Source organism: Pithys albifrons, chromosome 6 (genome assembly GCF_047495875.1).
Source record: "Pithys albifrons albifrons isolate INPA30051 chromosome 6, PitAlb_v1, whole genome shotgun sequence".
NCBI lineage: Eukaryota > Metazoa > Chordata > Aves > Passeriformes > Thamnophilidae > Pithys > Pithys albifrons.
Genome location: NC_092463.1, coordinates 8,960,082 through 8,987,359, shown reverse-complemented (window position 1 = coordinate 8,987,359; position 27,278 = coordinate 8,960,082). Strand labels below are relative to the sequence as shown.

The 27,278-nt window shown below is 42.4% G+C and overlaps 1 protein-coding gene across 9 annotated transcripts in view; it reads left to right on the top strand.

The window, feature by feature from the left end:
- CEP170B (centrosomal protein 170B) overlaps nucleotides 1-22,914 on the top strand; it is a 57,806-nt gene extending 34,892 nt beyond the window's left edge. For 2 of the 9 annotated variants that reach the window (XM_071557395.1, XM_071557391.1), the window contains 11 exons: nucleotides 729-914; nucleotides 1,109-1,217; nucleotides 2,637-4,409; nucleotides 7,731-7,875; nucleotides 10,081-10,240; nucleotides 14,009-14,047; nucleotides 14,610-14,753; nucleotides 16,260-16,348; nucleotides 16,913-17,006; nucleotides 17,949-18,000; nucleotides 18,731-22,914. In XM_071557395.1, the coding sequence (XP_071413496.1) occupies nucleotides 729-914; nucleotides 1,109-1,217; nucleotides 2,637-4,409; nucleotides 7,731-7,875; nucleotides 10,081-10,240; nucleotides 14,009-14,047; nucleotides 14,610-14,753; nucleotides 16,260-16,348; nucleotides 16,913-17,006; nucleotides 17,949-18,000; nucleotides 18,731-18,966 (3,027 nt within the window). In that variant the 3' untranslated portion in view covers nucleotides 18,967-22,914. Of the gene's footprint in view, nucleotides 1-728; nucleotides 915-1,108; nucleotides 1,218-2,636; nucleotides 4,410-7,625; nucleotides 7,876-10,080; nucleotides 10,241-14,008; nucleotides 14,048-14,609; nucleotides 14,754-16,259; nucleotides 16,349-16,912; nucleotides 17,007-17,948; nucleotides 18,001-18,730 lie in introns of all 9 variants that reach the window. The other 7 variants (XM_071557390.1, XM_071557388.1, XM_071557396.1 and 4 more) reach the window with 4 other exon arrangements.
- Nucleotides 22,915-27,278: the final 4,364 nt, after the last annotated feature.

The following is a 27,278-nucleotide window of genomic DNA, read 5'->3' as shown; positions in this document are numbered from 1 at the left end:
GGTTCTGGACTTGCTTCGGTTCTGAGGTGTCTCTGCTTTTTATTCCCGCACCACTGTCCACACACATTTTTTCAAAGAAGTGAGAGTGGAGATCTTTATGGCTGTCTCTGCCCAGCCAAGGCACCCTCCGTGGTGGTATCTTCCTCTGAACTTCTTGTAGTCACGGAAGAGAAACAAGCCCTTCTGAGGCACAGGTCATGTTCACCCCCTTAGTAAGGCCTGTTTATCTCCAGAGGGAATCTGTCCAACTAACTCAAACACTCATCTCACAGGTGCCTCCTTTCCTAGGTACTCATATGACAGTGCAAGGCTGCTTTGCTCATCCCACTCACTGGTAGTCTATGAAAGACCATGGAGATGGAGCTTTCCCATTTTTTTCACAAATGAGCTGGTAAATAGCTTTCCTGACACTCATCCTAGATTGCTCAGGGATGAAAAGGGACTCCTTTTCAGTCAAAGTTACTACTGTTAAAGGCAACACACCTGAATAATGAGGGAGAGAGAAAAGGTGGGTGTGAGTGGAATTCTGTGAATAAGTGTATTTAAAGCTGCTGCGGTGGAGTACAGAAGACAATGATTTACACAGTTCGTGTGGAAGCTTTGGCAAGTGTTTCTGGCCCTTTGGAATCATAGTTTGTATGTTACTAATGTTTCATGGATTAGGATTTTGGACTAATGTTTTTCTGTTTTCTTGGGGTTTAATGTTTCCCATGCAAACACCTTTTCAGGTTTTTGGCGTTCTTGAGTCACCTGAATTTTCCAGAATCTCTTCAGCCTTTAGACCAGTAATTAAAGGTGAAAAAGATGACTCCAGCTCTCAGCATCTAATCAGTGAAAATGGCACTAGTCAGAAGTCACCCTTGCTCCAGGCACTTTCCTCAAAAGCTGTGAGTGGGTCTCAGGCTGAAGCTCAGGTACGGGCAGTCCAGGTGGATTTGCTGGGATGTTGGAGGTGTCAGTGGGTTTTCTGTCTGGATGTAAATGTGCTGTGTAGCTTGATTTCCATTTTGAGCAGACAGAGTGATGTGTGTGTGAGAGGAGAGATTTTGTGGCTAGGATTTTGTTTACCAACCCTCTTTCTGACATCATCTTCCCCACCTTGTTGTAGATGTCTGCAGCATCTCAAGGGAGTCAGAAGTGGGTGTCTAGGTGGGCGAGCCTTGCGGACAGTTACTCGGAGCCTGGATCTGCCTCTGGGCAGGGTGATGGAAGTGCAGGTAAGTCTCATCCCCCATTACTGTTTGAAGGTAGCTGAATCTAAGCCAGGATGATACAAAAAGCAGAAATTAAGGGCTTCTGTGCACCTGGTTGTGGCTTATTTTCTGTTTTAGCTAGTGCAGTTGGGGATGGGAAGGACAGAGTGAATTGTTCCCAGTGGACTGAAGAAAGAGAGACCCTTTGGTTTGCATTTTGGAGTCATCCAGGAGATTCTTAAATATTAGATTTGATGTGACTAAAGCGCACCTGGGAAGGACAAAGATCGTAAGGGCTTTGGGTGTTAACTAGCCCCAAGTTGTGATTCTTTAGAGTGGTATGTGATCCAAGATGAAAACCCTTTGGAGATAGTTGCTGACTTGTGCATTGTTTTGTGTGTTTCACCTGTGTCTGGCTCTGCTGAGAATTTAGGCTGTTCTGGTGTTTGCTGTTGAGTGACACTTGTAAGTGTGGAGATCAGCATAGAAAAGTATGTATGGAGGGGAGAAGGGGAGTGGGAGGAGATCAGATGTCCATCATAACTAGGAAGACGGCTTACACATGCTGTAGTCCTCTTGATGTGTGAGAAAAGGAGAAAAGTACTTTGTGGGCTTTTGTAAATGTTTTCAACTTTTTTTACTTAGAAGACTTTCATTGCTTTTTTGCCATCTACAGCTATAGATAGATTCAATAAATATTAGAAGAAACTATTTTTCCAGAGGTCATTGGTACTGTTCTCACACCATGTAAGAACCTGACTCCTGGAGTGTTTGAAATATTCCTGTAGCCAAATAACCAGTTATCCTGGTATTTAGAGGTGGTGTCAGATATGAAGTCCTGGCCAGAGGCATGGGAGCGCTCTTTCTATTGTGTCCCTGCTGATAAGCCCACCCACACTGGAGCAGTGAGCTCTAATTCAGAGCCTCTTAAATGTTACAGTGTCTTTATCCTGGGAATTTTCTGTAGGTTATGATTGTAGGAGAACTCGTCCTGTGAAAAACACCACCTATTTAGTCAAATGGGTGATGTTGTGTAGAGTGGTGCTTAAAACACTGCATCACTGATGTCTAATGGCTTTTCAACTCATTCCTGTGGCCTGATTGATGGTAGATAGCTGCCAGCTGTGCAGTGAGCCTCTAAAGTATGTGCTTGTACTGAGAGTTATAGGAGAATGAGTCTGAAATCCGACCTTGAGAGAAGGAAGGTGTTTGAGCAGTGTGATTCAGCAAAGGAATTAAGTGTAATGTCTGTATTGGTAAACCTGAGGAAGCAAAGACCAGCCAGGCCATGTTGATGTTCATATTACCTACAAGCTTAGTTCTAAGCGCATCTTGGGAGTGCTTTTGTGGACTTGCACTTTGCACGATCCAGCTCTTTCTAAATAAGTAAATAAGTGGCATAGTTATACATTAGTTGATTGTTGTCCACTTAACTCCCTTCAGAAAGCGGTGTAGCCCCAAAACCCGGGGAACCGGAAAACTCTGTGCCCTCGAGAACAAGGCGCCTTCTTCCCCAACTCCCACCAAGCGATAAATCAGACAGCCCCACGCCCACGGTCCTGGTTTGCCAGGAGTCCTATTCTGAGGTTTCCAAGAGAACCATCATGAAAGACCACTGTGTGGAAGCCTATGGCGATCCCAGCAGCCGCCTCTTCATCCAAGAAGACTTGGATCCGGATAGCCTTAGTGATGCCAGCAGATCTGACGATGGCTTCAGCATGGAAAAAGGCAAAAAATATAAAGACAATAACAAAATGCTAGAGCAGACAGGGGAAGACAATAGATCAGAGAGCCGGCAGGCAGGAGCCTCCCGGATCTCACACGTGAGAGCTGGAAGTGAGCCAGTTTCTACTTCTTTCTACATTGGTGATGACAGCAATGATGTGGGAGTTCCCTCCAAGCTCTCCCTGAGCGTGTCCCATGCTCGAGCAGACAAAGATATCAAGGATCAGGAGTTTTCCTTCAAGTGTGCTGGCACACCGGTTCCTGGAAAGCCACCAGTCAAAGATGTTAGTGCTTATATAAATGCAGCTGGAAAAGTTGTTATTTCCCTTCATCAGAGTCTTCCTCAAGATCAAGAAAACATGTCAGGAAAGGAAACGGCATCTTTTGTTAGACAGGAAAGTTTTACCAAAGACAAATCAAGCAGTGGTGTTCCTCAAAATAAACTCCCGCATATTTCAAGTCACCCTCTGCTTAAAGATTTAGAGGCTGTTCGGTCAACTCGTATGGACTTTAGTCAGGAGACTCATCTTCTCCTCAAGGACACTGAAACTGCCTTGGCAGCATTGGAAGCCAAATTACTTAGTCAAAGCCAACAGCTGGAGCCCTCAGAAACTGCTGGTCAGCTGGAGGACTCCTTGTCAGGGGACTCGGATGTAGACACTGCCAGCACAGTCAGCTTGGTGAGCGGCAAAAATGTCCCGACGAGTGCCCCGAAACGCAAAGCAGTCTCAAGCTTGCAGAAGGAGAAGTCTTCCTCCTCACCTTCCATCCAGGACCAGTGCGGGCAGCCCAGCGCTCGGGACAGGCTGACGGAGAAGCAGAAAACCCAAGCACCAGAGGCATCAAACCGTGCAGAGGCTACCAAACGCTTCCAGATGAAGCGGAGCACTGGGACTCGAGGGTCACTTGACTTCACGGATGATGAGAGAAATTCGAGCTTGCCCTACTTGCCGGTCCCTGACACGGTCGTGTCTGACCACGAGCACTCGGTAGCCCGGCCAGTTCCCAGAAGGAAACCTTATACTCAGACCAGCAAGGAGGATCAGAGCAAAACAACCTCAAATGTCCAGAAAATCCAGCAGGTTCTCACCCGCTCCAACAGTTTATCCACCCCGCGGCCCACACGGGCCTCGAAGCTACGCCGTGCCCGGCTTGGAGATGCTTCGGACAATGAATGTGTCGATGCTGAGAAAACAAACCCCAACACTGAAACCACCACTCAGGGCCCCAAGCAGCCCACAGAGACGAAGAAGCTCTCCCGGCTGGACATCCTGGCCATGCCCAGGAAACGGGCAGGTTCATTTACAGTGCCCAGTGACTCGGAGACGACGCAGTCGAGGACAGGGTTTTCAGGCCGCAGTGCAGAGTCCTATCGGAAAACAGGGATTTCGGAGGTTAGAGCCGCGGCGAGGAAAACAGCAGCTGCTGCCTCTGCCAAGCAGCCTTTCAGCAGGACCCGTTCAAGCAGTGTCAAGTATTCCTCCTCATCCAGTAAGTGTTCTTGCTCTGTTTCTCTCATGTCCCCCCATTTCTGACTTACAGACTGCATGTGGTTGCTGAGCATTGGTATCTCAATAGTGCAGGTGCTGCATTGGTGAGTACAAAAGTCTGCATTAATGAGCAGCGTGGATGTTGAGGTTTCATACCCAGTGAGATGAAATTGTGTTGGTGTCTGTGAGGATATTGCAAATAGCTACTTTTTTTTGTTGTCATTTCTCCAGTGACTTTGGGTTTTTTTAACAGCCAGTTGCCATTTGACAGGAGCATGTTGGCTAGTTTTCTGTTAAAAAGATAGAATTCAATGCCTTTCCAGTGCTACAAGGATTTCTGTTCTGTTTTCCTTTGACTTCTGAGATTCAAAGTTTGCTTCCAGATAGCTTATAATGGCATTGGTGACCGCTGATGTCCAAGGTAGCAGGTTTGAAGGTATCTAAAACAGGAGAACAAGAAATAAATATCCCTGTGTTGTGAAAGCTGTTCCCTCGTTCTTCCTGTAAGTGCAAATATAGAGCTGGACACTGCATGTTGATTACCCCAAGAAATTCTCGCTCCTGTCTACTTTCACTCACTTTTGTCATAGGTAAGGCAGGTGTGCAGTTGTGTTTCCCATGGGGTGGAGTTTTAGGGGCTATCTTGCCCTGTAGCTGAGCACTAAACAGACCTTTCCAAAATCAACATTTGTCATATTGAAATCAGCCTTTGATTAAGAAGTGGGTGCAATTCAGATGACAACTCCAGAATGGTAATTGTTAATGGGAGATTGTCCCTGACATCTTTGGTCTAAGTTCCAGGTCTACGTCCATAGTGTTTGACCTACCATGGATATGGCCAAGCAGATTAGGTTTTTAGGAGTGATGGATAGCCGAAGGGACAGGAAGAATCCCTTTGGCTGGATTTCTGAGTCCTGTTGAGAAGGATGCTATTTTTAGCAGTTCTGTGATTTTTGTAAGGGGTCTTGAAGTTCTGGATGTGTCCTTTAATATATTTTCATGCAGCTAAAGTAATTATCCTTCTTGCATTATTCATTTTTATTGCATGCTAAAAATGTTATTTGCTGCTTGTTTTGATTGGGATTGTTTTAGTGCACCCAGCTTGCCCTTTAATTGTAATGATTGTTTTTTCTTACGCATTTGTATATGCATGTAAATCAGAATGTGATTAAGCTAATAGTGTATATGCAGTCTCTTCTCTTGCCTTTTTTGAGATGATGCTATTATTAACTTCTTGTTAAACAGTAACAAATTTAAAGCAAAATAATGTGGTCAGAGTTTTCCAAACAGGAGGCACTCTTTGCACTCTCTCTGCCTTTGGACCACAGACTTCAAATCATTTGGAGAAAAATGATAAGTGTTGGCCAGTTCTTCATTTAAATGAATTGGTTTTTGATTTCCAGAGCTCTGTAGCAGCATGCTAACACCTTTCCTTGTCTGTAGTTGCAGCAGATGATGCTAATCCTTCCTCTGAATTAGTTGCTCTTAAAATACTAACCTTCTAATTCCTTGATAGGATTGTGGACCTTGTGCAAGCTCTAAGTACACTCTAGTATGCTTCATGCTTTATTGTGCTTACTGTCATGTGATGCATGTTTCTGTACTAATGCTGTTGTAGATACAGTGAATCAACACCTAGAACCCCCTTCCTGGGACTCAAGTGAAATGTTGATAAACTGGACAATTGCACTGTGGCATCAAGACATTTTTTTAGCATGGTACAACAACGCTTGAAAGCACTGAGTGTTGTCAAGCCTTGGGGGTAAGGAGGCAGATGTGGCTCATTTATTCCAGGAGTTCTTTAAGTGTTTAGCTAACCACCATAGTTCCCAGCTCTCCCAGTGGGAGAAAGTTAATCTTGCTAGCAGAGAAACAACATGAACTATCTGGCCATGATACAAGGAATGCCAGAACATTGTTGGGCCATCTGAAGTAACAGATAACATCAGAGTAATCCAAGTTACCAGTTCTGAAAGCTAAGGGCCTGTATCTCCTGCTCCTCTGTGTAAATGATTTGTTTAGTCAGTGTAATTCAAATGATACTCAGGGAGCTGATTCTGATTTCCCTTGGCACAGAGGGATGGAAAATTAGTCTCTTCATTTTAAAATTGCTCTTCAGTGACAGGGTGACCTCTTGATTCTAGAACTGCATTAAAAAAAAAAGAAAAAAGATACAACTCTACTAATTGAAGATGAGCAAAATTATTTTTTATGTATATATGTATATTGATTCTAACCCAAGGCATTTTTATAGCTACAGGTGAGATAGCAATGTCTAGGAATACTTCTTTCACTGTACTGCAATTATCTGTAGTTTCGGCCTGCATCTTATATCCAAATTTGTTTGTTTTGTTTGCATGATCTTATAATGCTGGCATAATTCACATACACTGTTTCAGTGTTTTGGTAGTCTTGGTAACACAATGAAGCTTTTAAATGCTGTAATTTTAAATAACTCTGCTGATCTGTGTTTGGTGGGTCTTCATTCTCCAGGGAAGGATAGAAGGGAATGAAGTGGTATCCATAGAGAGTGTAGTGAGATAGCAAACAGTTTTCAAATAAGGACACCTTGATAACTTCCCACGGAAACGAGGACCTGGGTGTCTGCAGGCCTGCAGAACCAGTTGGGATAAGTGGGCAGCTTCCACTTGGCTCCAGGGATTGGAGCTAGTCCTGACTGTGTGAACACTTTTTCTTGTCAAGTGTCATTAATGGCAAATTATGAGGCAGGAGATGAACACGGGGATGTGGACTCTTGCAAATAACACCAAGCACCATAGTCTACTCTTCACTCAAAAACCCCTCCTTCTGCTTATACTTGCAGCTAATTGGAAAGGTGTGCAGGCTTGAAAATTGGGCTTTCTTTAGACAAGGATTTCTGTGGGACTATGAGGAGTCTGAAATGTGTGTTACTTATACAGAGAGCTTCTGTGCATGGAAAGCCAAGTCTGTGATAATAATATACTACATTGGTGTCATTAACGCAGCTGTTTTGATTTTCCTTTGGAATTTGCCACTCCAAATTTGTATAGTGAATGGAAGCCATAAAGGGGCTCAACTTTGAAATAAGTCCTGAGAATGTGCTGTTTAAACTTAAAATCTGCACAGAAACTCTCCTTTCCTTATGCTCTTGGGCTAGTTTTGTGTTACCGTTTTGCCCTTTTGTAGTTGCTCTTTACTTCTGTCCTTGGTCTGAAACCAATTCATTTTCTATAAGCATCAAGGCGGAGACCACAGGGTTCAGATTACACTTCTACTTCGGAGGAGGAATATGGCTCAAATCACAGCTCCCCTAAACACAAACGCTCCCATACTTCAACAGCCACACAAACGCCGCGGATACGTGGCTCTGGGCTGGGCAAGCAGAAGCTCAACGGCAGAGAAACAGATGATGATGAAGATTTTGATGACCACCCTGATCCCTACAACTTCATGGCGCAAACAGCAGAGATAGCAGAAATAGCCAGGTGAGGTGGGGCTTTATGTGTTGACCCATGTGTTGAAAATGGGTTGAGTTTTCCTTCGTGTTCAAATGAAACTCAAGTGTAGAGGTAGAAGGGGAGGCTTTCTCCTGTTTGTGTTCCCCCATCTCCTTTGTATCTGAACATCAACTTGTCCAGGCTTGGGAGGTTTCCATAAACCTTTGCAGCCTGCACTAGGATGTGCTGGTTGTACCTTCTCTCTGGTAAATGCGAAGGTACAAGGGATTGTATCTTGTTCTTTTTTTCTTGTTCAAGCCGTAGGAATTCTGTCAAAAGATCTAACTGTTTATACCTGCTTATCTCTGCTTTCTGCTGGAAGTCACGGTGTGGTTGATGTGAACTGTCTTCTCTGCAGAGGAAGTCAAATGGGTTAGCAAAGAGTGAATATGTAAACTGTTGTAGCTGCTTTGCCTGAAGCTGGTGAGGGAGCAGGAAGCAGTTGCTGCAGGGCAGAAACCTCTCTGCTTAGCACAACTGAATCCAAATCTGTCTAGACCTTGTATATAAATGAATCGTTGCTTAGCTTGATGTCCCTGGATACAGGACTTACTGTGTACTGGTGGTCTGACAGTTGCCTGGAGGAACTCAGCAGTAGAGCAAATAGATTCTTTTTTTAAACAGTGGCATTTGAGGTTTGACACGTCTAATATGCAACCGTGTTATGCCAACTTTCCAGAAATACTGGTCTTCCATTGTACTGGCCATACTTGAAATACTTTTGACAGAGGAAGCTTGTCTTCTATCTGCTCTTGGCCAGTGTCTCCACATCACTCTCAGTGCTGCTGCACTGACCTCTAAGGGGCTTTTCTTGCATGAATGTTGCTGTCAAGCTGCTAGAAAGTGTGTCAGCCTTCAAACCAGGCTGCATTACCTGTGCAGCACGAAGCGTGCGTGTGGGAGATGCCGGCTTCCCTCCCAGCAGCATTCCCAGTGCCGGAGAGCTCCGGCTTGCAGCAGCTATAAATAAATGGTTGCGTCAGCCTTGTCTGGCGCTCCACGTTGCAGGGCTCGGTCACAGAGTCTGCTTGGTAATTGCAGTTCTGATTTCCTTTGCTGCTCCCGAATTAACTGGGAGGGGTTTGGAGGAGTCAGAGAGAGTTAAAAGGGAAAATGCCAGTTGTTTACAGTAAGTGAATCACATAATGAAAGTGTTCAGTGACAGCTCTATCCAAACCAGCGTTGAGAAGAGGGTACCTTAGGTAGGAATTTCAAACTGGTTTTTATTAGTTCAATTATGCGTTTTCTTTCCAAGGAAATATTTTGATGAACTGAGAGTTTTATCACATTGCTTGTTTTCCTTGTGAGCCCCTTCCAACTCAGAGTATTCTGTGATTCTGTGGTAAGGTGTTTTTTTCTTTCATTTAAAGAAGAAAGTGTCTGATGAAGCTGACTAGCTGCAAGATTATTTTTTCTCTTGAAAGTTTTCCTTTAAAATTACCTCAACAGCTACCTCTGGTCCGAAGGGGTTTTTTTAAAGCTTTGCTATCAACAATCCAGAGATTTAGAAACTGTTTTTGAGATCTAGAGCAGGTAGAGCAAAGTGCTGCCATCACTGAGTGTTAACCGGACACGTGTCAAGGGGGTTGAAGTTTCAAGACTTGATATCTGAAAACCAGATCCCTCTAAGGTATGCTCTGCTTACCCTGGTAATCCCTCAGCTCTTCTGGAGAATGTGGAGGCATATTATGATTTTCAGTCTATAAACCACAAGGAAGAAGGAAAAAGAATTTGAGCTTTTACTCTTTAAGTAAAAAAGAGAAAAGCCTTTTTTCATTTTATGGACTTTTTAATGGAAAATAAAGAAGTGTCAAGAAGAAAAATTAACTGTATTGTGTTAAAAAAAGGACATAAGAAGAAGGCAGTAGAATGGATGGGTGGGGAAGCAATAACGTAAAACTTCTTTATAGAGTGTCTCCAGTACTTTCTGGTAGTGTGTAGTCACTAGAATTTCCTTTATATCCAATCTCTACTTTGAAGCTGGGTTCAGGGGATGAGTGGATTTATTTTGTATACAGCCAGAGCATTCCTCAGCACCCTGCCAAGGCACCCCAAACCCCTCTGCTTTTCCTAGCCTCTACAGAGGTTATAGCTCCTACAAGTCTTTTATGGCTCCTCTTTTTTATATTTTACTAATATTAGGCATGTTGTATCATGTGCCCTGATTGTTCTGCTTTGTTGCCTGTGCTTTAGGCTCAGCCAAACCTTGGTGAAGGATGTGGCCATCCTTGCTCGAGAGATTCATGATGTTGCTGGAGATGGGGACTCACAGAGTTCATCAGGGACGGGACCAAGCACCTCCCTCAGTTCTGTGCCCAACACTCCTGCTTCCACCATATCAGCGAGAGAAGAGGTAAGATCCCAAATGAGATCTCTCTCTCTCTGAATTCTAGTAAGTGTGTGGGACATGGTTATGGTGGGACACCAGGACTGGATCCCCAGTTGCTGCAGCAACTCCTCTCCTGTCCTCCTGTAAAACACCACCAGAAAGATTGACTGCAGCATATTCAGGGTTCTCTTTATTTTGTCGTCTGTGCCACAGCCTGCCTTGAGAGAGCTGGGAATTGTACTATTTCTTAAGGCTTCCCCAGGCATTTAGTGGGACTTTGTTCCCTGAAATTTTGCATCTTAGGAACAGGATGGAGGGGATGCGTTGTGCTGCTGTGCCAGGGAGCCAGAGCCTTCCTCTTTGTTTCAGACAAGCCTCTGACCACGTGCTTAGCTGCACACGGTGTGTCAGCTATGTGCTTTGCACCTCTGCTGTGTCCTTTCTGCCAGGACTCGAAATGCTGTGCAAGTGTTGTTCAGATCCCTTCCCTCCATCTGTGTATTGATGGATGAGGGCAGGAGGGACTCTGTTTTCCAGCCAGGGACTTGAGTTGGGCAGACAGGTAGTTTGGGAAGTGCTGTCCACCAGCTCTCCAGTGGAGCTGTGACTTCTTCCCAAACTGTGTAGCATAGTTTGTCTGCCCTGGGCTGGGGAGGAGAGAGGCAACTTCTTAATTTGGTTCACCTGTGCCACAGCACAGGGACCAGCTCAGCTCAAAATTGCCTTTGCTGCTGTTTAAATCCAAACTTCCTCCTTTGTACCATCAGTGTGAGCTTAAAAAATACACAACACAGCGCTCTGCTGCTCAGACACTCCTCTAGGCCCTCCGTTGTCTTTGACTGTTGTGAGATTTGCAGACACATCTTAAGCAGGGTTCAAAGCTGAAGACCAAACCCGTTGCTCTGCCAGGACAGTCCTTGGAGGCCTTGTGACCCTGCTGTGATCATCATTGAAGGTGCAAAGCAGTAGTTCAGGGAGATACCCAGATCAGGCGAGTGTGGCTGTGGTTGTGCTAAGACGAGGTCAGCTGCAACCTGCTCAGGGAGGGGTTTTTCCTGGGGCCGTTTGGAACTGCAATGCACAAGCGTTTCGTAATAACTTCAGGCTCTGAGATAAAGTGTTTTATTGCTTTGTTTCCTTGCAAGTGCCACGCCTGCAAAACTGCCTCTTGTATTATTTTTTATGAGCAATAAATCTACCCCTACTTCTGACTTGCAAATTAAACATTTTGCTCAGCACCCACTTCCTTCGAGAAAAGCAGGGAAGCAAAAGCAGTGTACCTACTTTTTTTGTTGAGTGCTGCTGAAGGGTACAACTATAAGTCAGCTCAGACAAAGGGAATGCGTCCCCAGCTGCTTGAGAAGGACACCTGCAAAACACCTGCTTTGTGCCAAATGATGAACTACAAAGTGCATGGTTGTGATGCCCAATGGCAGAATCACAAATCTAGGATGCTTGGATCAGGGTGAATTGAGGTTTCCCAAGGGGCTTTGCAGTACTGCTGTGTGGGACATGCCAGTCAGTCCCTCACAACAGTCTGGAGAGCAGATGTAAAGCTGTGTTGTGCTGTAGGGAATGCTCCCAGCAGTACCCACTGCTAGAGCAGTTTTTGAGATCTTACAGTGGTGTAAAGGACAAAGCACTGGTGGAAGCCTTTGAAGACAGATCAGGAGCCATAACCTTTGGAGTGTTCCAGCAGTGGTAGCTAAAAACACTTTACAGGCTTCTAATGAGGCTCAGTCCATGTAGGATTGGATTGCACCCTGATTTCAGCAGGACCAGCAGCTGGGAGGCCATTTGAGTGACACCCAAAATGCCACAGTGTTATCAGTGTTGCTGCCTTAGTGATAACCAGGAACAGGTTAAAGGGGCAGGACTTTCTGCTGGCAATGCTGAGATGTGGAGCTGGATTCCTGAGTAGCTTGGGATCCTAAGCAGTGCAGCTTGAGGGTCATGTTATGAATGGGAGCAATATAAGCTGATGTGAGTTTAATAAACAGACTTCTCATCTTTGGAACTAGACCAAAATCAGCAGGCCTGCTTCCCACAGTCTAAGTGCTGCTGAATCTGCCCTAAAATAGTTATTTTGGCCTAATTCAGGGAAGTTGTTAGGAAATATCTGAGGATCAATGTGTGTGATGCTAAGTACTGTGAATTTTGTGTTTCTGAAACAACTTTATATTAAATATTCTAGGAAAGGACATAGTGATGAGAAATAGCTGCTTATAGTAGTAATGTATTGAAACATTTGATAAAAGGATGTGTGTGAATAAGAAAAGTTTGCTCTGTGTGACTGTCTCTTCTGCTGCTCTGGCTCATGTAGTGTTATATGCCATTCTGCTAGCTCTTGATTTTTGACCACTCAGTACTTACAGCTATTTCAGTAAAGAGGGGGAAGATGCAGGAGAATCAAGTACTGATGCTGGAATCACTTTCGAGTGTTTAATGCTGTAGCAGAAGCTTTACTTCAGACCAGTGTGTGGCACAGCATTTTTCGGCCTCAAATGAACTGCTTTTAAAATTGCTTTTATTAAGAAGCTTGGTTAAAGATTAAAATCACAAGTATCCTCTTAAAAGTTAAGGTGGAACCTTAGATTTAAACTATTCTTCATGTTCTGTCTTTTCAGGTCCAGTGTTGGCTTGGATGTTTGCCAGGGAGGTTTTTGGTTTCCCCAGTGCATGTTTGGGGTGTTTTTGTTTGTTTTTGCAGCCTCAGCTATATAGTTTATAACAACTTAGATTCTTGCCATACAGAGCTGAATATTGCTATAAAAATTAAGCAAAAAAAACCCCCAAACCAAACAACAAAAAAAAAATATAGTTCAGCAAGGGTGAAACCTTAACGATTCCTGTTGACCAAAGCCATGGGTTGTTTGGGATGCCTTGGCTTGTGGGTGTGTAGGTTTTACAGGACCCAGCTTTCTGCAGAGCTGAGCCATCAAACTGAAAGCTCAGCTTCTGCAAGCATAGTCAAATTGGATCATCCCAAATCACCCACCACTTCTGCAAATTTTAGCCCTTTGTGTAATTCTTTTGGTAGGTTTTTTTAAAGTTGATAATGATATAGCAAAAACTAAAGAGCCCAATTAATGTTTCCCAAGTTGTTGTTTAACATACTCAGTGTGAGGGTTGGTATGACACGAGGAAGTGCTTACAAGTGTGACAGAACAGAAAGCATGAGAAGAGACAAGGTCATGTACAGAAATCTGGTGATGGTGGAACAGGTGCTGTCTCTACTATGTTTTCAGCTGGTTGTGCTGAGAACTGTTCAGTGGACAAATCTCATTTCCTTCTGATGCTGTTTCACTGCTGCAAGCAGTCTAACTTCTATTCCTGCTTAAAAAAGATAAGCTTATTAGCTAAACATTTTGGCTGTTGTGCCCTGCACCGTAATGTCTCACACCTCCTGCCTGTGTATAACCCAATTGCTACTGTGTAGATTGTGGGGAGCCTGGACCTTGGATGGCACATGGTTTTCTCACTGTGTGCTCTGCCAACCGAAGAGCCTCCTGGGCTGTATGTTTCTCTGTGCTCAGGAGGCTCTGGATTTCACTCAGTGCAGTCTCTTTTGAAGTAATTGGGGAGCTGCCCAAGACCACCTCTGCAGTACTGGTTGGTGACCAGGACCTCCTTGGGCTTCAGTGCATGATGAGGGTGGGCACTGAGTGCTGGTCCTCAGGAATGCGTTTTTGGGAATGTCACCCAGAATAACCCCAAATCATGTGTTCTCTTTGATACTTGCTGTCACAGTCATTCACTAGCATTGATCTCTTTGTTTCTGTTTTAACACAGATTGCTCGTAGATCTTTTCGGCTGGCATATCCATCTCAGGTGCACTTTCCATCCCATTATTTTTGTATCTCTGTCTTGTCACTGTTACTTTCTTCCCCTTGTTTTAGAGGTTTTTGTGGGTCAACCAAACGGGAATAGCTGTCTTGTCTTTTCTGTTCTTCCTATTAATTATTTGCATTGTAAGTGATTTTGTATTGCTTTTTCATCTCTTTCATATGTTACTAAATGGTTTCTGATTAATTTTAATGTGTCTTCAATGTTGCATTGAGATATTAAAACATAAGATATGGGAAAACAGGACCTTTTTGAATTTTACCTAAATTCAAAAAAAGACTAAGATGTACTTATCAAGTATGTGCTCAAGATTCACAATTATAAATGAGTATAGCCCTATAGAGTTTTGTGGTATGACTCCAGTGGGTAGACACTTGCAGGATTGGGGTCTAGTAATATTCTTACAAGCCCATACCTGTCTGAACAAGAATTAAATGACTCAGTGTTCCTCTTGGGCTTGCCTGAAAATCTGCAATACTTGCAGTGAGTGCCTGTGAGCCTCCTTTCCCTACTAATTTTTAATGACTCATTACTCATTATTTCCAAGTTGGTGCAGCACATTCCAGAAGCAAGTCTGAACTACCAGAAAGTGCCTCCGGGATCAGTGGAACTGAAGGATTTTGACCAAAATATGAATGATAATAGAGAAGAGGATCCCTCAAGAAAAACGAGGACAAGAAACCGTGAGGAGGCAGGACACCTTTTTCTTTACTTTGTATATGACATTGCTTTAAGCTGCAGTATGTATACTTGTTCCTTGTTCTTTCTGCCAAAGGAGGCTACTCAAAAGAACACCCACTTCTCAAGACCCCTAATTTTGAGATAGAAACAGTGTTTAAAAAAGGAAAAAAAAAGGAACAGACCACTCTTGCCATTACTTACTGGAAGTTTTCTCTCTTGCATAAAAGATCACTAAAACCTGAGGCTTGGTCATTTGTTGTTTGGGAGGAGGCATTCAGTGTCAGAGCCTGCTTAGACTCTTTCACTGCTGTTTTAAAGAAAAACACAAACATCTCGATTTTGAAATCTACAGCACTGATAGTTTAATGGTACCTTACTGTTCTGCAACTGGTATCGTGGTTACAGCTGCCCATTCAGCAGCAGTGGCAGAATCTGGACCTTAGGAGGGGTTTGTGCAGCTGGGCTTGAGTGCTGTGGCACAACTGCCTTGCTGTGCTGTGCAGACTGCAAGCCACTTGTTCTGCATTGCCCCCTACAACACATACCATTTGATGCAAGTTTTTGGGGCTGAGAGTACAGGGTGACCTGGAAAACACTGGAGGGATTCAAAAGGGTGAGGAAGTCTGGCCAGAACTTGAGGCTGGGGATGGTGTTGGGGTGAGGGACGTAGTGAGGTGATGGTGCGAGAGAGAGGAGGAACAAGCTGCTGGTGCAGCACTCACCTGTCTCTTCTGCTTGCTTTCTGTCTGCCAGCTCTGATTGGGGGAAAGAGCTGGGGCAGAGGCTTCAGGAAGGCAGTGCAGGCAGGAAGGGAGAGCTGGACTCCAGCAGTCACTCCACTGCTCTGAAGGTATAGTGTGACTCAGATGAGCAGATGAAGGGGGACCAAGAGCTGAGCCACTAGTTCTGGTCCTCTGCTCTGTCTGACTTGAAGCAATCTCTCATTCTCCTGTAGAGAGGTGCCAAGGCTGGATAAATGATGCAGGTTCAGAGTGCTCCCAGCTGATGTGGGCTTTCCTGACAGAAGCCTGAAGGCCCTGCTGAGCCACAGGACTTGAATATTTAGGGTTTGGTAGGGTTGGTTTTAGTAAAGCAGAACGTAACATGGTGGGATACCTGGCCGTGAAGGTGGCTTGGAGTCACGTAAATCACATCAGAGAGTTTCAGTGACACTGCTTGTGTGGCTTCTTGTGTTATGATTTGGCTTTTGGGCTTTTTTTTGGAGGGGAGGTATCTGTGAGGCATGGAATGTCTTCAATGTCTTCTTTCAGAAATGCTTAAATAGTTATGTTACTGCAGAGAACTGTCTCTAGAAAACAAAGTCTGAATGAGTTAGTATTAATCTTTTTGCCCAAGTGCTGCAACAAAGCTGCACATCATCTTAATCTCCCTCGAACTTCAAGTATCATCCACACGCATGATGATGTTACAGTGGAGATCATTTACTGTACAAAAATGCCAGTTTTGTAATATGCCACTTTTGCTAAAAGTTCTCTTATTTGTCCTCACACTTTAGGTAATCTTTGACAATCTGATGTTGAACCCAGTGTCCCAGTTATCACATACAATACGTGAAAATACAGAAAACCTAGCTGAAAAAATGAAGTAAGTAACTTTTTGTCCCTGACCTGGAATGTTGACTTGCTGGTGAGTTTGCTGATTTGCTGCTTGTGGAAGATATTGCATTATTGTCGTGGAAAGTTTTGTTATCAAGATACAGGGAATCTAGATGTGGGAAACTGTGTGTAGTGAACCAGGGGTAATATGATATTCATATGAAATATGAATATTTCTTTTCCTCATACATTTGGAGTGTGATTTTTAATGCTGGATTTGTAATGTCTGTCGATGCTTTAACTTTGAAATGTTGCTGGTGCAAAGATACAGCAGAAAATTGGTGGATTGTTTCCTCTTTCCTTCTCTGTACCAAGGCTCTTTTAAAAACCTGCAGGTCACTAAGCTTGTGAAATCTCTTCAAAGTTTGTTGTTGCTCTAGAAGATATTAGTTAGGGAAGGACTTTGGATTGTTCCTAAATCAGCTGAAAGGCGCTTTGTCCAGTTGCTAATCCACTAATCTCTTTTGTTGCCACATCTTGTGATAATTAAGTCTTTTAAACAAGGAGCTTTTGGATGGCAATTTTAAGACCTGCCCTACTTTTTATGTTACAGGATTCTGTTTCAAAACTCAGAAAGGACCTGGGAGGAGATGGAGGCCAAAATCAATTCAGAAAATGAAGTGCCAATTCTGAAGACATCAAACAAGGTAAGACCATGCAAACAAGTGAAATACTAAAGACTTTCATCCATGAAAGCTTTGTAAGAAACCAAAACATCAGTCTCTGGCCCTTCTCAATTCCATTTATGAAATGCATGGTCCATTTTCATGTGTTGAACTGCTTGTTTTTGTTACTGTTTGTTACTGTATGAAGTGTGACAAAGTGAGTTCCTTCAGCAGTTGTGTTTCAGCAGACGTTTTCCCTGTGCCTTTGAGATTCATCTTCAAAAACCCAGTTCCTTAACAGATGTTGAAGTTTGGGGTCATTAGGCCTTATTTAAACATTTACCAGAAGATCACTTACCATGTAGTTGCCACAGCTTCAAACAGGTGTTTCTCATGAATGTTTGTTTTCTTCACCTGTAACAGTTTGGTATTAGGGCAGTAAAAATTCACCTCAGGCTGTGTTCACTCAGGTGATTCAGCCTCAGGGTAGTGCTTATGCCCTCATGACCTTTAATTGTCCTTGATGGAGATTGTCAATAGGGATTTAAGTACAGTAGTGGAACCAGAAAATATGATTAATGCTAAGCAACATTGTGCAAGACCTGTGTAGCTTGGTGCTACAGCAGTATTTATGTGGCCAAATGCTTTGTCTGATTTAGGAGTTGAGTTTACAAATATCTTTGTGTATTTAATATTAATGAGGGGCCTTTGTTCAGTTAGCCTGGCTGGCATTTCATGTCTAAAAACCACTGTGGCTGTGAACTGGGTGGTGTTTTAGCACTTGGTGACATGATGCAGATCAGGGTTCCCTGTACACTGGCCAGAGGCACCTCGATACAGCTTTGTCTTTTCTGTTAAACAAGCAAGGCTGGGGCTGACTGTGAATCTCCTTAATCAGATAAGGCAGAAAGATTAAGACTTAAATTCCTGTGCCAGTTGAGTACTTTGTTGCTTAATTTTCAATTCTGATGCTTTTGTTTCTAGGAAATCAGTTCTATCCTGAAGGAGCTCAGGCGAGTTCAAAAACAGCTTGAAGGTTGGTCATCTAAAATGTTCCTTTTATCCCTCAAATGCCAGTATAATTGTACAAAATAAAATAATGGGGTCTAATTTTCCAGTGGAAGCTGGGAAAGGATGCAGAAGTTTAGTTTGTTAACACAATGGTCCCTGATGAATGCATATAGAATGAACAGTAGATTTATTTGTGCTGCCAATTTTTAGGAAAATTGTTGACTTTCGAAATGTGGATGCTGTTGCCGTGTGGAAGTGCTTTGTTTTTGATAATTAGCATATTCCCATAAGATAGACTGATATAGGTCTGTTCTGATGAAATAATATTTAGCAACTCTTTAAGCCACCAAACTGCTATACTTTTTGGACTTGAATTTTGCACATAGAGCTCTGCAATAGCAAAAGCAAGACAAGCTCTTGCATCATCTAAAAGCTTAATAGAGACATATAAAAACATCCAGGGTAATTTGGGGCTCCTGCTAAAGGCTTGTCATTTGGCTGCTGTAGTTTCTTTTCCAATTTAACCAGAAAGTTGAGTGTCCACGTAGCTTCAGTTTGGGAGAGGTTTTGCTTGTTAAAGCTGTTTGGGCCTGAAGGTACTAATGAGGAAAATAACATGATTAAATGAAGAAAAGTACTACTTACAGTTCTACTGCCTTCAAAATGAAGGCAGCAACCTTCTGTTTTGAAACTTTACTGAGTGCTGCTAATATGTTTGTGTATGTCTCTTTTTTTTTTTGTCTTTTTTTCCCCAGTCATAAATGCTATCATTGACCCTACTGGAAACTTGGATATAGTTGCCAGCAACAAAGCATCTGCTGCTGCTAAACAATCTACAGCCACTAAAGTCAGGACTGCTAACAATTCTGGGTCCACACTGGAGACTTTGTCCCCAGCACAGATGAGAAACTACACTCAGAAATCGAACTGTGGGTCTTCTAGCTTACAAGATTCAAATTTCATTCCAGATGGAGAGAAATATGTGATCTGATACAATATTTTGTATTGCTATCATATTGTAATCTACTGTCGCATTAGTGTTGTGTGTGAGTGGTTTGTGGACAGTTTGTGTGGAGCAGTTGTTTAGATTGCTAACACGTTGCACAAAGAATTAAAATCTATGCTGTGAGGGTGAATGGAAAGTCTGTGTATGCCTTTGAAACAAGACTAGCACTGTGGAGCAGCACATACTCAGCATAGAGGCAAACTGATTTTTACAAAATTATTCACTCTTCCAGTGTGCCATAAGAAAATAGGCTTTGCATATTTTCCATTCAATACTGCCAAGGTTAAAGTGTTCTTGCATTGGCCTGTTAATTCAGTTGTAATGAGGCGCAATTTATAAAAAAAAAGACACCTTTTTGGTACTATATTTGTTTGGATTTTATTTATTTGAGGAGTTTTTTAAGTGTACAAGTGAAGCATTACAGCTCTGTTGGAATCAATGTACAAATCCAACAGAATGATCGTGCAATAAATATTGTGAGTTTCTGAGAGAAGCTCTTACTGCAGTTGTGTACAAATTCCTTTCCAGCAGTCATAAAAAGGCAACCACACTGAAGTTGTGCATCCCTTTTTTCAGTCCAAAAGCCAAAACAAGACAGATTGAACCCTTTGTTTTATTCTTGGAAAAGGGTAAAAGTTGATAATGATATGCATGTAAAGTCTACCCATACAGTTACTATTTTGATGATATTTCAGATGCAAAGTTTGTGGTAGGTACAAAGAGTTAGATTTTACAGTTTAGCTTGCCAAATTTTCATTATTTTGGTACAAATATTATCTTTAAGCTGCCTTTTTTTTTTCTTAATTTAAGTATACAGTTTTTTACAATGAGCTACAAAAACTCTTGGCTGGGCCAAAGACTAAGATGTTTGCAATTAGCTAATTGCAAAGAAAAACATCTGTTCCAATGGCTCATGGAATAAACTTAATTGCACAGTTGCTGTGAACTAGTGCTTTCACTTGACAGCACTGAAAAAATAATGTAGCTCCACCTTTATGGCTAGTTCTGTTACGAGTTTTTTCCAATACAAAAGTGCTTGCAAAAACAACCAGTCTGTGGTGTTCTTCAGAAACTATTCAAAAGTGTCAAGCACTTGGTATGTTTGGGATTTTTGTCTGGATTTAAGTTTTGGTCTGTTATAATCCTAAAAACACTAAGGATTGTGCGCAGTCGCACTGAGCAATTTTTTATTTAAATAACATTGAGGTTTGTATTCTGTCTTTGTATTTAACCGCAAAACACTAAGCAATTTTTGTTGCTCTAAGAATGTAAGTTTTGTTTTTGAGGGGATCTCTTCCACACGTGTTTGCTCCCAGTTTTTTCTGTCTTGTATCAATTCCTTTTTCATTTTTCCAGATCAATAAACAGTAATTGGGTAAAGAAATTCTTTTGTAGCTGTGGAGGATACCTTTACAGGGAAAGGTGAGCAGATGAATTCCACTTTGCCCTCATACAGTATGTAGTTTAACCAGTGAAAATGGTTTCCCAAGCTTGACTGCGTCTTGTGTGCTGACGTTATATTTTGGGGTGAGTTGTGGATTCCTTAGTTAGCTTCAGTAGTTACCTGAGCTTTTCTGCTAGAATGTTGTAACAGTGGGAACCTGTTAAAATAATTTAAATAAATAGGGATGCTCACAAAGTCTTTAACTTTACTAGTGAAGACTGTGATTGCTTTCCTGGTGAAGCCAGTGAGAGCTTTCCATCATTTTCAGCAGAGACAGGCTCGGTCCCAAAAATGGGAGTATGCCAACAGGCTATTAGTTTCTTTTTGAGCATGCAGGATGCTGGCTGGTAAATAATAGGTGCAAATATCCTTCTGAGATCTCCAATAGGTTATGAGACTCATCTGCTTGTGTGGAGATGCTCTTCTATGAAGAAATCTGCTGGATTTCATGTAGATGAATGCAGAATAAGAAAAGAATTTGCCCTTGATGTTGTTCTGCCTGTAATATATGCATTATCTGAATGTGTTAATTCAATTGTTTATTCTGATCTGTCTTTTCTTGAAATACCTGACTGTGTCCTTGGTGAATATCATAAGTGGTGGTATCATTCCTGACATATGAGACACAATTTTTCAAGCCCTTCTTAGTTAGGGTTTGAACTGACCAGGTGCTACCCCAACTCACTAGGAGTTGAAGGACCTTCACAGATAAGGTGTTGCTGTTCGTTTCAGTTTTGCTGTAGAGACAAGTGAATTACTAAGACATCTATCATTATTTGTTATTTCCACATCTTCGTGCCCATGTGCTGGTGGATTCCGTTTCTCTACAATGTGCCCTTGATGGGACTTCGGTTTACTTTCATTTGAAAATTGCTTGATTCTTCTTTGATTCATGAACACATCAGGGAGGAGTTTTCTTCCTTGGCTGCTCTGTTCTGAACTTGAGAGCAAATCCACAGACACCTTACATCAATTAAATCAACCTGCAAAATATGGTACCTCTTCAAGTGAATAACAAGGATGCAACAATCAGTGTCTGTTGATAATTTGGAAATGTGTGTATGAAGGCAGGGAGGATGCACAGCTTGATTTGTTTTATTTGTGACTCAGCCAAACTATAAAATGCTTCTGTGTCCTGACACAATGTTCATCCTTGGCTCTTTGCATTTAAAATGGTTTTGCTAGTGAAGGATGAAATGCAGCATATTTTCTCTTGTATTCACTGCTTCTGAAGTACTCCCGTTGCACTTGTCTGCTCCAGATAAGCCAAAGAGCTATCCACTCCTCTGCTGATTGTTCATTCTTAGAAGCAGTACTGTATAAAACCATGGAAACATGCCTGTGTGACTCCAGTGTGAACCTAAGTGATGTGCAGTGGTGTATCTGGGTGGCCCAGGATCAGTGCACGAGATTCCTGTTGGCTTCTGTGAGCTGTGGATGGGCCTTGCATTGAGCTTGGCAGGGGTGATGCTGATCTGTGGGTCACTGTCATACCATATTGCTTGTGTGTGTTTTGTGTCTGACTAAAGAAATGTAATGGAGGATGGGATTTTCAAAGTCTTGGGAAGCAAGTGCTCGGGTTCTTTTGGGTTTCCATATGCTTTGGGTGCCTGATGCCCTGAGCACCTCTCAAAATCCCAGCCCTCAGCTCTTCCACTATACTTGAAAACCGTGTTCTCAGTTTGATGCTTTCAAATGTAAAATCCAGTTACTCTATTCTGATGGCATGAATGTAAATTCCTGCAAGGGTGTGTACGAGCTTTGTGAGCGAGGACGTAGCTGTATCTGCAGTAATGTCATGTTGTGGTCGTGCTCCAGGAGAAAAGAATGTCTGCATCATCTTTGAGTATTTTAGTAAAGGTACAACTAGTGGAATGTTTACATACAGCCTACTGACAAAAAAGGAGACAAAAAAAAAAGAGAGAGTTAAAAAAGTGTAAAGTATTTAAGTGCAAGACTCTACTAGTTTTTTCTTGTTTTGCAGATCACACTAGCTATTTTTGAAGTTGGTAAATGTGTATAACTTTTGCAAAGACCAGATAGAACTACCTGTTCACTTTCTATGTGCCCCATGCTGAATTGTGCCTATTTCACTCTCTGCTGTTGTTATGCTGCTGATTCTGCTGTTCTGAACTGTTCACTGGATCATTCCATTTGCATGCAACACAAATGCAAGCTGAGCTGTCTGAGAGTAAAGCTGAAACACGTTTGTATAACTTGAATCAATTAATGACTTTCTCTTTTCCACACCCTCCTGAAATGCTGTGTATAATTTTGATTTGTTTCTCCTGTCCTGATTTCTTTCTGCTTTTGGTTTGGTTTTTTTGTTTGTTTGTTTTTTAATGGTAATTTATTTTTGTTTGGATTTCTAGACAGTATCTGTACATTTTGTTTCAAGGTGATGTTGTGGATGTCTTTAAAAAAACAAATTGTTATTTTATATAATTTTATCATAAAATTGCTCTAATAAATCATTCTTTTATCATGTGATGAAATGGATTTTGTGTGTTAATTTGGAGGGGAGTGTGTTTGGCAGACTAACTTTTCCAACTGCCTGTTTATGCTCGTGTTAAATGTTGTGCAATGAGAGAATTATCAGGAACTGAAGACTTGCAGTGCAACTGGATCAGTCCTAGTGACACTTCTGGCTGGGGCAGATCCCTCTGCAAAAGAACAGGAGATCGCTTTCCCCCTCCCTGTAATTACAGGGTTGAAGTCCCCAAGTCTAGGATCACTTGGGGATGGTGCATCTGAGTATGGTATGGTGATACTTGATTTAATTTTCAGGAGTGTTTTGTTTTATTGTCATGATTAACAGTGGTGGTTGAATCCAGCCTGGATGTGATCATTCCCTAGGAGCTATGTGATTTCAGGAAAACGTTATTGGACTTAACTCTTTTGCTCTCACCTTACATACATACATGTATGCGTGTGTATATATATGTGTTGGAGTTTGTCTATGAAATATTTTTTTTACTTTTCCCTTCATTCTGCCAGTGTCTTCCTTCCCCACTGCAGTTCTGTCTGAGCTTTGCATCCTTCCTGGCACTTTTGTAATAACGTTAATTCCTCCTTCTCCTCTGGAAAGCCTCCAGCCTTCCCCACCCTGCCTGGGACTCTGCATTAGCACAGCTCCTATAGGAAGGAGAACACATGCAGCTGATAAAAACATGGCATTGTTTGCCAGCAATAACTAAAACAGAAAGGGGAAGAAAATACTAGTCCCTAACTAGAATCAGTCGCAGGCTTTCAATCCTCTGGTGACCTTTCCGTTAGATACTTGCATGTGGGACCTTTTATGTTTAAGAGTTTTAGAGAGGGATTTTGTGTTTAAAAAAAAAATTCTACCTGTCTTAAAAAGCTTTCTGAAGTTTAGTTTGCATGTGCTGTGTCTGCAGAGAAGGTTTTCTGTGTTCTTTAGAATACAGGGCTGTGTTACACATGATACTGCCTCTCCACAGGCTTCCCTGGCAGTCTGGAGTGCTGTTTGAGTTGGGATGCTGTGCAAAGTGCCCTTTTGAAATCAATAGTGCACCCACTTCATTAATTTTTAACAGTCTGACTGGATAAACAGAAGAGGCAGCGGAACTGTGGCCAAAACTATTTGCAACATAATGAAAGCTGCTATCTGGCAGAATTTAAAAATAAAGGATAGATGGGAAGAGTAATGATCTCCTCTGTGCATCTTCCTGCTGAGCCTTCAGCTGCAAACCTGCCTGCCTCTTAAATGTCCTCATTTGTGTTAGACAATAGAGCCTGGTTTTTCAGGTGTGCATAGCAGGCAACAGCAGAGAGGCTTTGCCCTGAGCAGGGTTTGAAGGATCCTTCCTTAGAGCAAAACTTTTAAGTCATTGGAGGGGACAGGTTCTTATTTTTTGATGTCACGTGTAGATCCAGCAGGAGACCCCCATCTGTTGGGTCCTGCCCATGAGATGGTGGGAGAGAACTGTGCTTTTTTCAGTAAGGACATCTGTGGGCTGTTGAAGAACAAAGGCCTGCTGGTCTCAGCTTTTTTTGGTGAGGACCAGGTTGGTGTGGTGTGGCAGTGGGCAGTTTGGCTTGGGGGTGTGTTTTCCCAAACAGGATGCAACTGCTTGGATGCAACCCTGCAGAGACTCGGAGCACGGGAGCACAGCTATGCAGTTATCTCGAAAAAGTGTGTTAATTTATTGGAACGGCTGCTTAGGTCTCTGACAGAAAAATGAACATAAGAAAATAGGGCTGACTAGGACTCTATCCTCTCCTCTGAACAGAAATTACTGAAAACACTGTACTTCCCAGAAGAGTTGGTGCCAGAAACCGTTTGTTCATCACTAACACTTCGGTCAACACTCAATTCACAGGAACCGTAAGAAGGAAAACAAAATACAAAAGAATACAAACCCAAAATGTAGCATCCACCTGGCACCTGGGGACACTTCACAGACAAGAAAGGATCCAGAGGCATGGGTGAAGTTCAACAAAGAACCTATGGCTTTAGCAAGAGCAGTAACCACGGAGAGCAGAGCAGGTCACTCCGTTGGGTATTTTCTCCCAGGGAATGGATCTCCCTTCCAGCTGCTGACACCTGGGCAGTCTTGAAGAGGATGGATTATAACACAGAGGATGGGTTATACCAGAATTATAACCTTCACCTCAGGGAAAGCAACCACTCTGTAAGTAAAAAGATACATTTAGCAGGACATGAGGAGTGCAACTGCAACCCAGGGGTGTCCTGGGTTGACAGGTACTTTATAAGTCAAAGAGGAGTGTAATTTTTGCAATACAAAGCCAGATACATTTAAGATGGTACACACTGAAGCCTTGCAGGTCATCTTTACTAGGTGTCACTGGAGGTTGAGTGCCACACAAGAGGAGTGACAACACTAAGAGCAAAGGACTCTGCAATCACTTGAGCTGTGCAAATCACTGATTTTATTGTTTTTTTCAATTGAAATAGTCTTCCAATCAAACCATGGCTGGCAAGCATTTAGTATATAATTTTAGGTTGAATTAAATGATTTAAAATAAGTTAAATATTTAAAGTTAAATTTTTCAAGTCCATGGTCAGATATTTTAATGAATTTATTGAGTTTTTTTAAAAGTGTAAATTGAGTAAATCTTTAAAAACATTTTCACACAAATCATATTTTTTTTAGACTTTGAAATTTTCTCTGGGCTTGTCAGCTGAATCACTTCACAATTCTTGACCTGGAATGACTTCTCTTGGGTTCCCCCCCTTCCTCCCCAAGCTTATTAGAGTATACAAGTTTTTGACACAAAGTATAAATAGGGAATTTTTAAGTACAAGGACTCTGGCTGTTCCTGCCTTCCATCCTTCTGTTGACTGTTGATGTTTGGAGCCCAGCCTTGTTCTCATGCAAGAGAAAGTGTAGTTTTGTAGTAATATCTGCAGTGGACGTGACATTTTTGTCTATAATTAGCTCTCAGAGATAAGAACATGTTAAACTGGCAGTTTCATGTCAGAAAATCTCCCACATAGGCAGAAAAAGCTCTTTCACTGTATCTTTTAATGCACCCTTCTGACGAACTAGAGCCCAAGCAACCTTTTTTAGAGGGAGTACCACAGAGTGCCATTCAACCATACAGTGAGAGATATGTTTACTCTGTGTGTGGGATGGTGGCAAGTCAACCAGCGCAACTGGTAGATGGAAATCGTGAAGAGGAAGAACAAAGAAGATTATTTGTTTGCCCTGAAACTTGCCACTGTTTTTTTTCCTTCCTATAATTGCATGAGTTGTTCAAATAGAATCATATTTTCTCCACATATTCCACACTTAACCTTTCAAAACTGCAACACTGCTAATAAGATCAAAAATGTACAATTGTTGTTGGGCTGGTATGGGAGATCAGGCAAGCAAAGGCAAAGCAGGATTTTGCAACCTAGAGAGGATGTGGATGGAATTTGTCAGTGCTACAAGTGGTTAGAGAGCTACCAAGAAGGAGAAATAGAGGTCCTTTTTCTGAAAGGTGTCCTTCCCCTAATATAACCCAGCCTCACCCAGTTTGACCAAAACTGGTGATACTAGAGCAATAAATGGTAAGTCCTGAACTTCATACAAAGTTGCTGCTGCCTGTATGGTGTCATCCCGAAGTCAGTGGGAGCTGTTGTGATTTATGTTGGTATAGTTCATGCCAGGATTTCAGTCTTGCACACAAGCAGGCACTTAGCTGAAATATTTAGTTGGGATGCTCAGCCTCTGAAGTCAGCAGAAGGACAGGGACACTTCCTGGGGTCAGTCTGGACCTTGAGGGTGGCGGCTCGATGGAGCTGTCTCTTTTCCTTGGCTGCGGATCCTGCCTCCAGCTTACTGATAACCCAGCCTTGTTTTTAACTGCTGTTTTAATAGAAATCTGGGATGGCAGCAGTGACAAGTGATCTGTGCACAACAATAAATTCAAGAGAGAGCTGGCTGATCAGACAGGTGTCCTATCTACTCCACCATCTTTTCTCCAGCTTTTGGCCTTCTTTGAGTTAATGCTTGTGTTTGGGTCTCAGGCAAAGCAGAGGACTCATGACCCATCCTCTGGTCCTCTTTGCTTTTCCATCTTCAGCAGCTTAATACAAGGTATGATAAAGCCTTGTGTTCCAAACTGTCTCTCCATTGATTCCTTACAGTGTCTGTCCTCTGGTACTCAACAAGGGAACGGTTTCCTTGGGTTCAATAGGAATGAGGGGCTGCCAGGAGAATAACACTTATGTTGCCAGAGTGAGATATGTCAGCTGAGGTGCAGTCTTTGGATTTTTACAGAACACATAATTTCTTAGAAACTGTCCCAAAGTCAATGTCAGATGTAACCTTGCCACTCAACCAACATCACTGCAAGTTCCAAATGCCATGTGTTTAAGAAA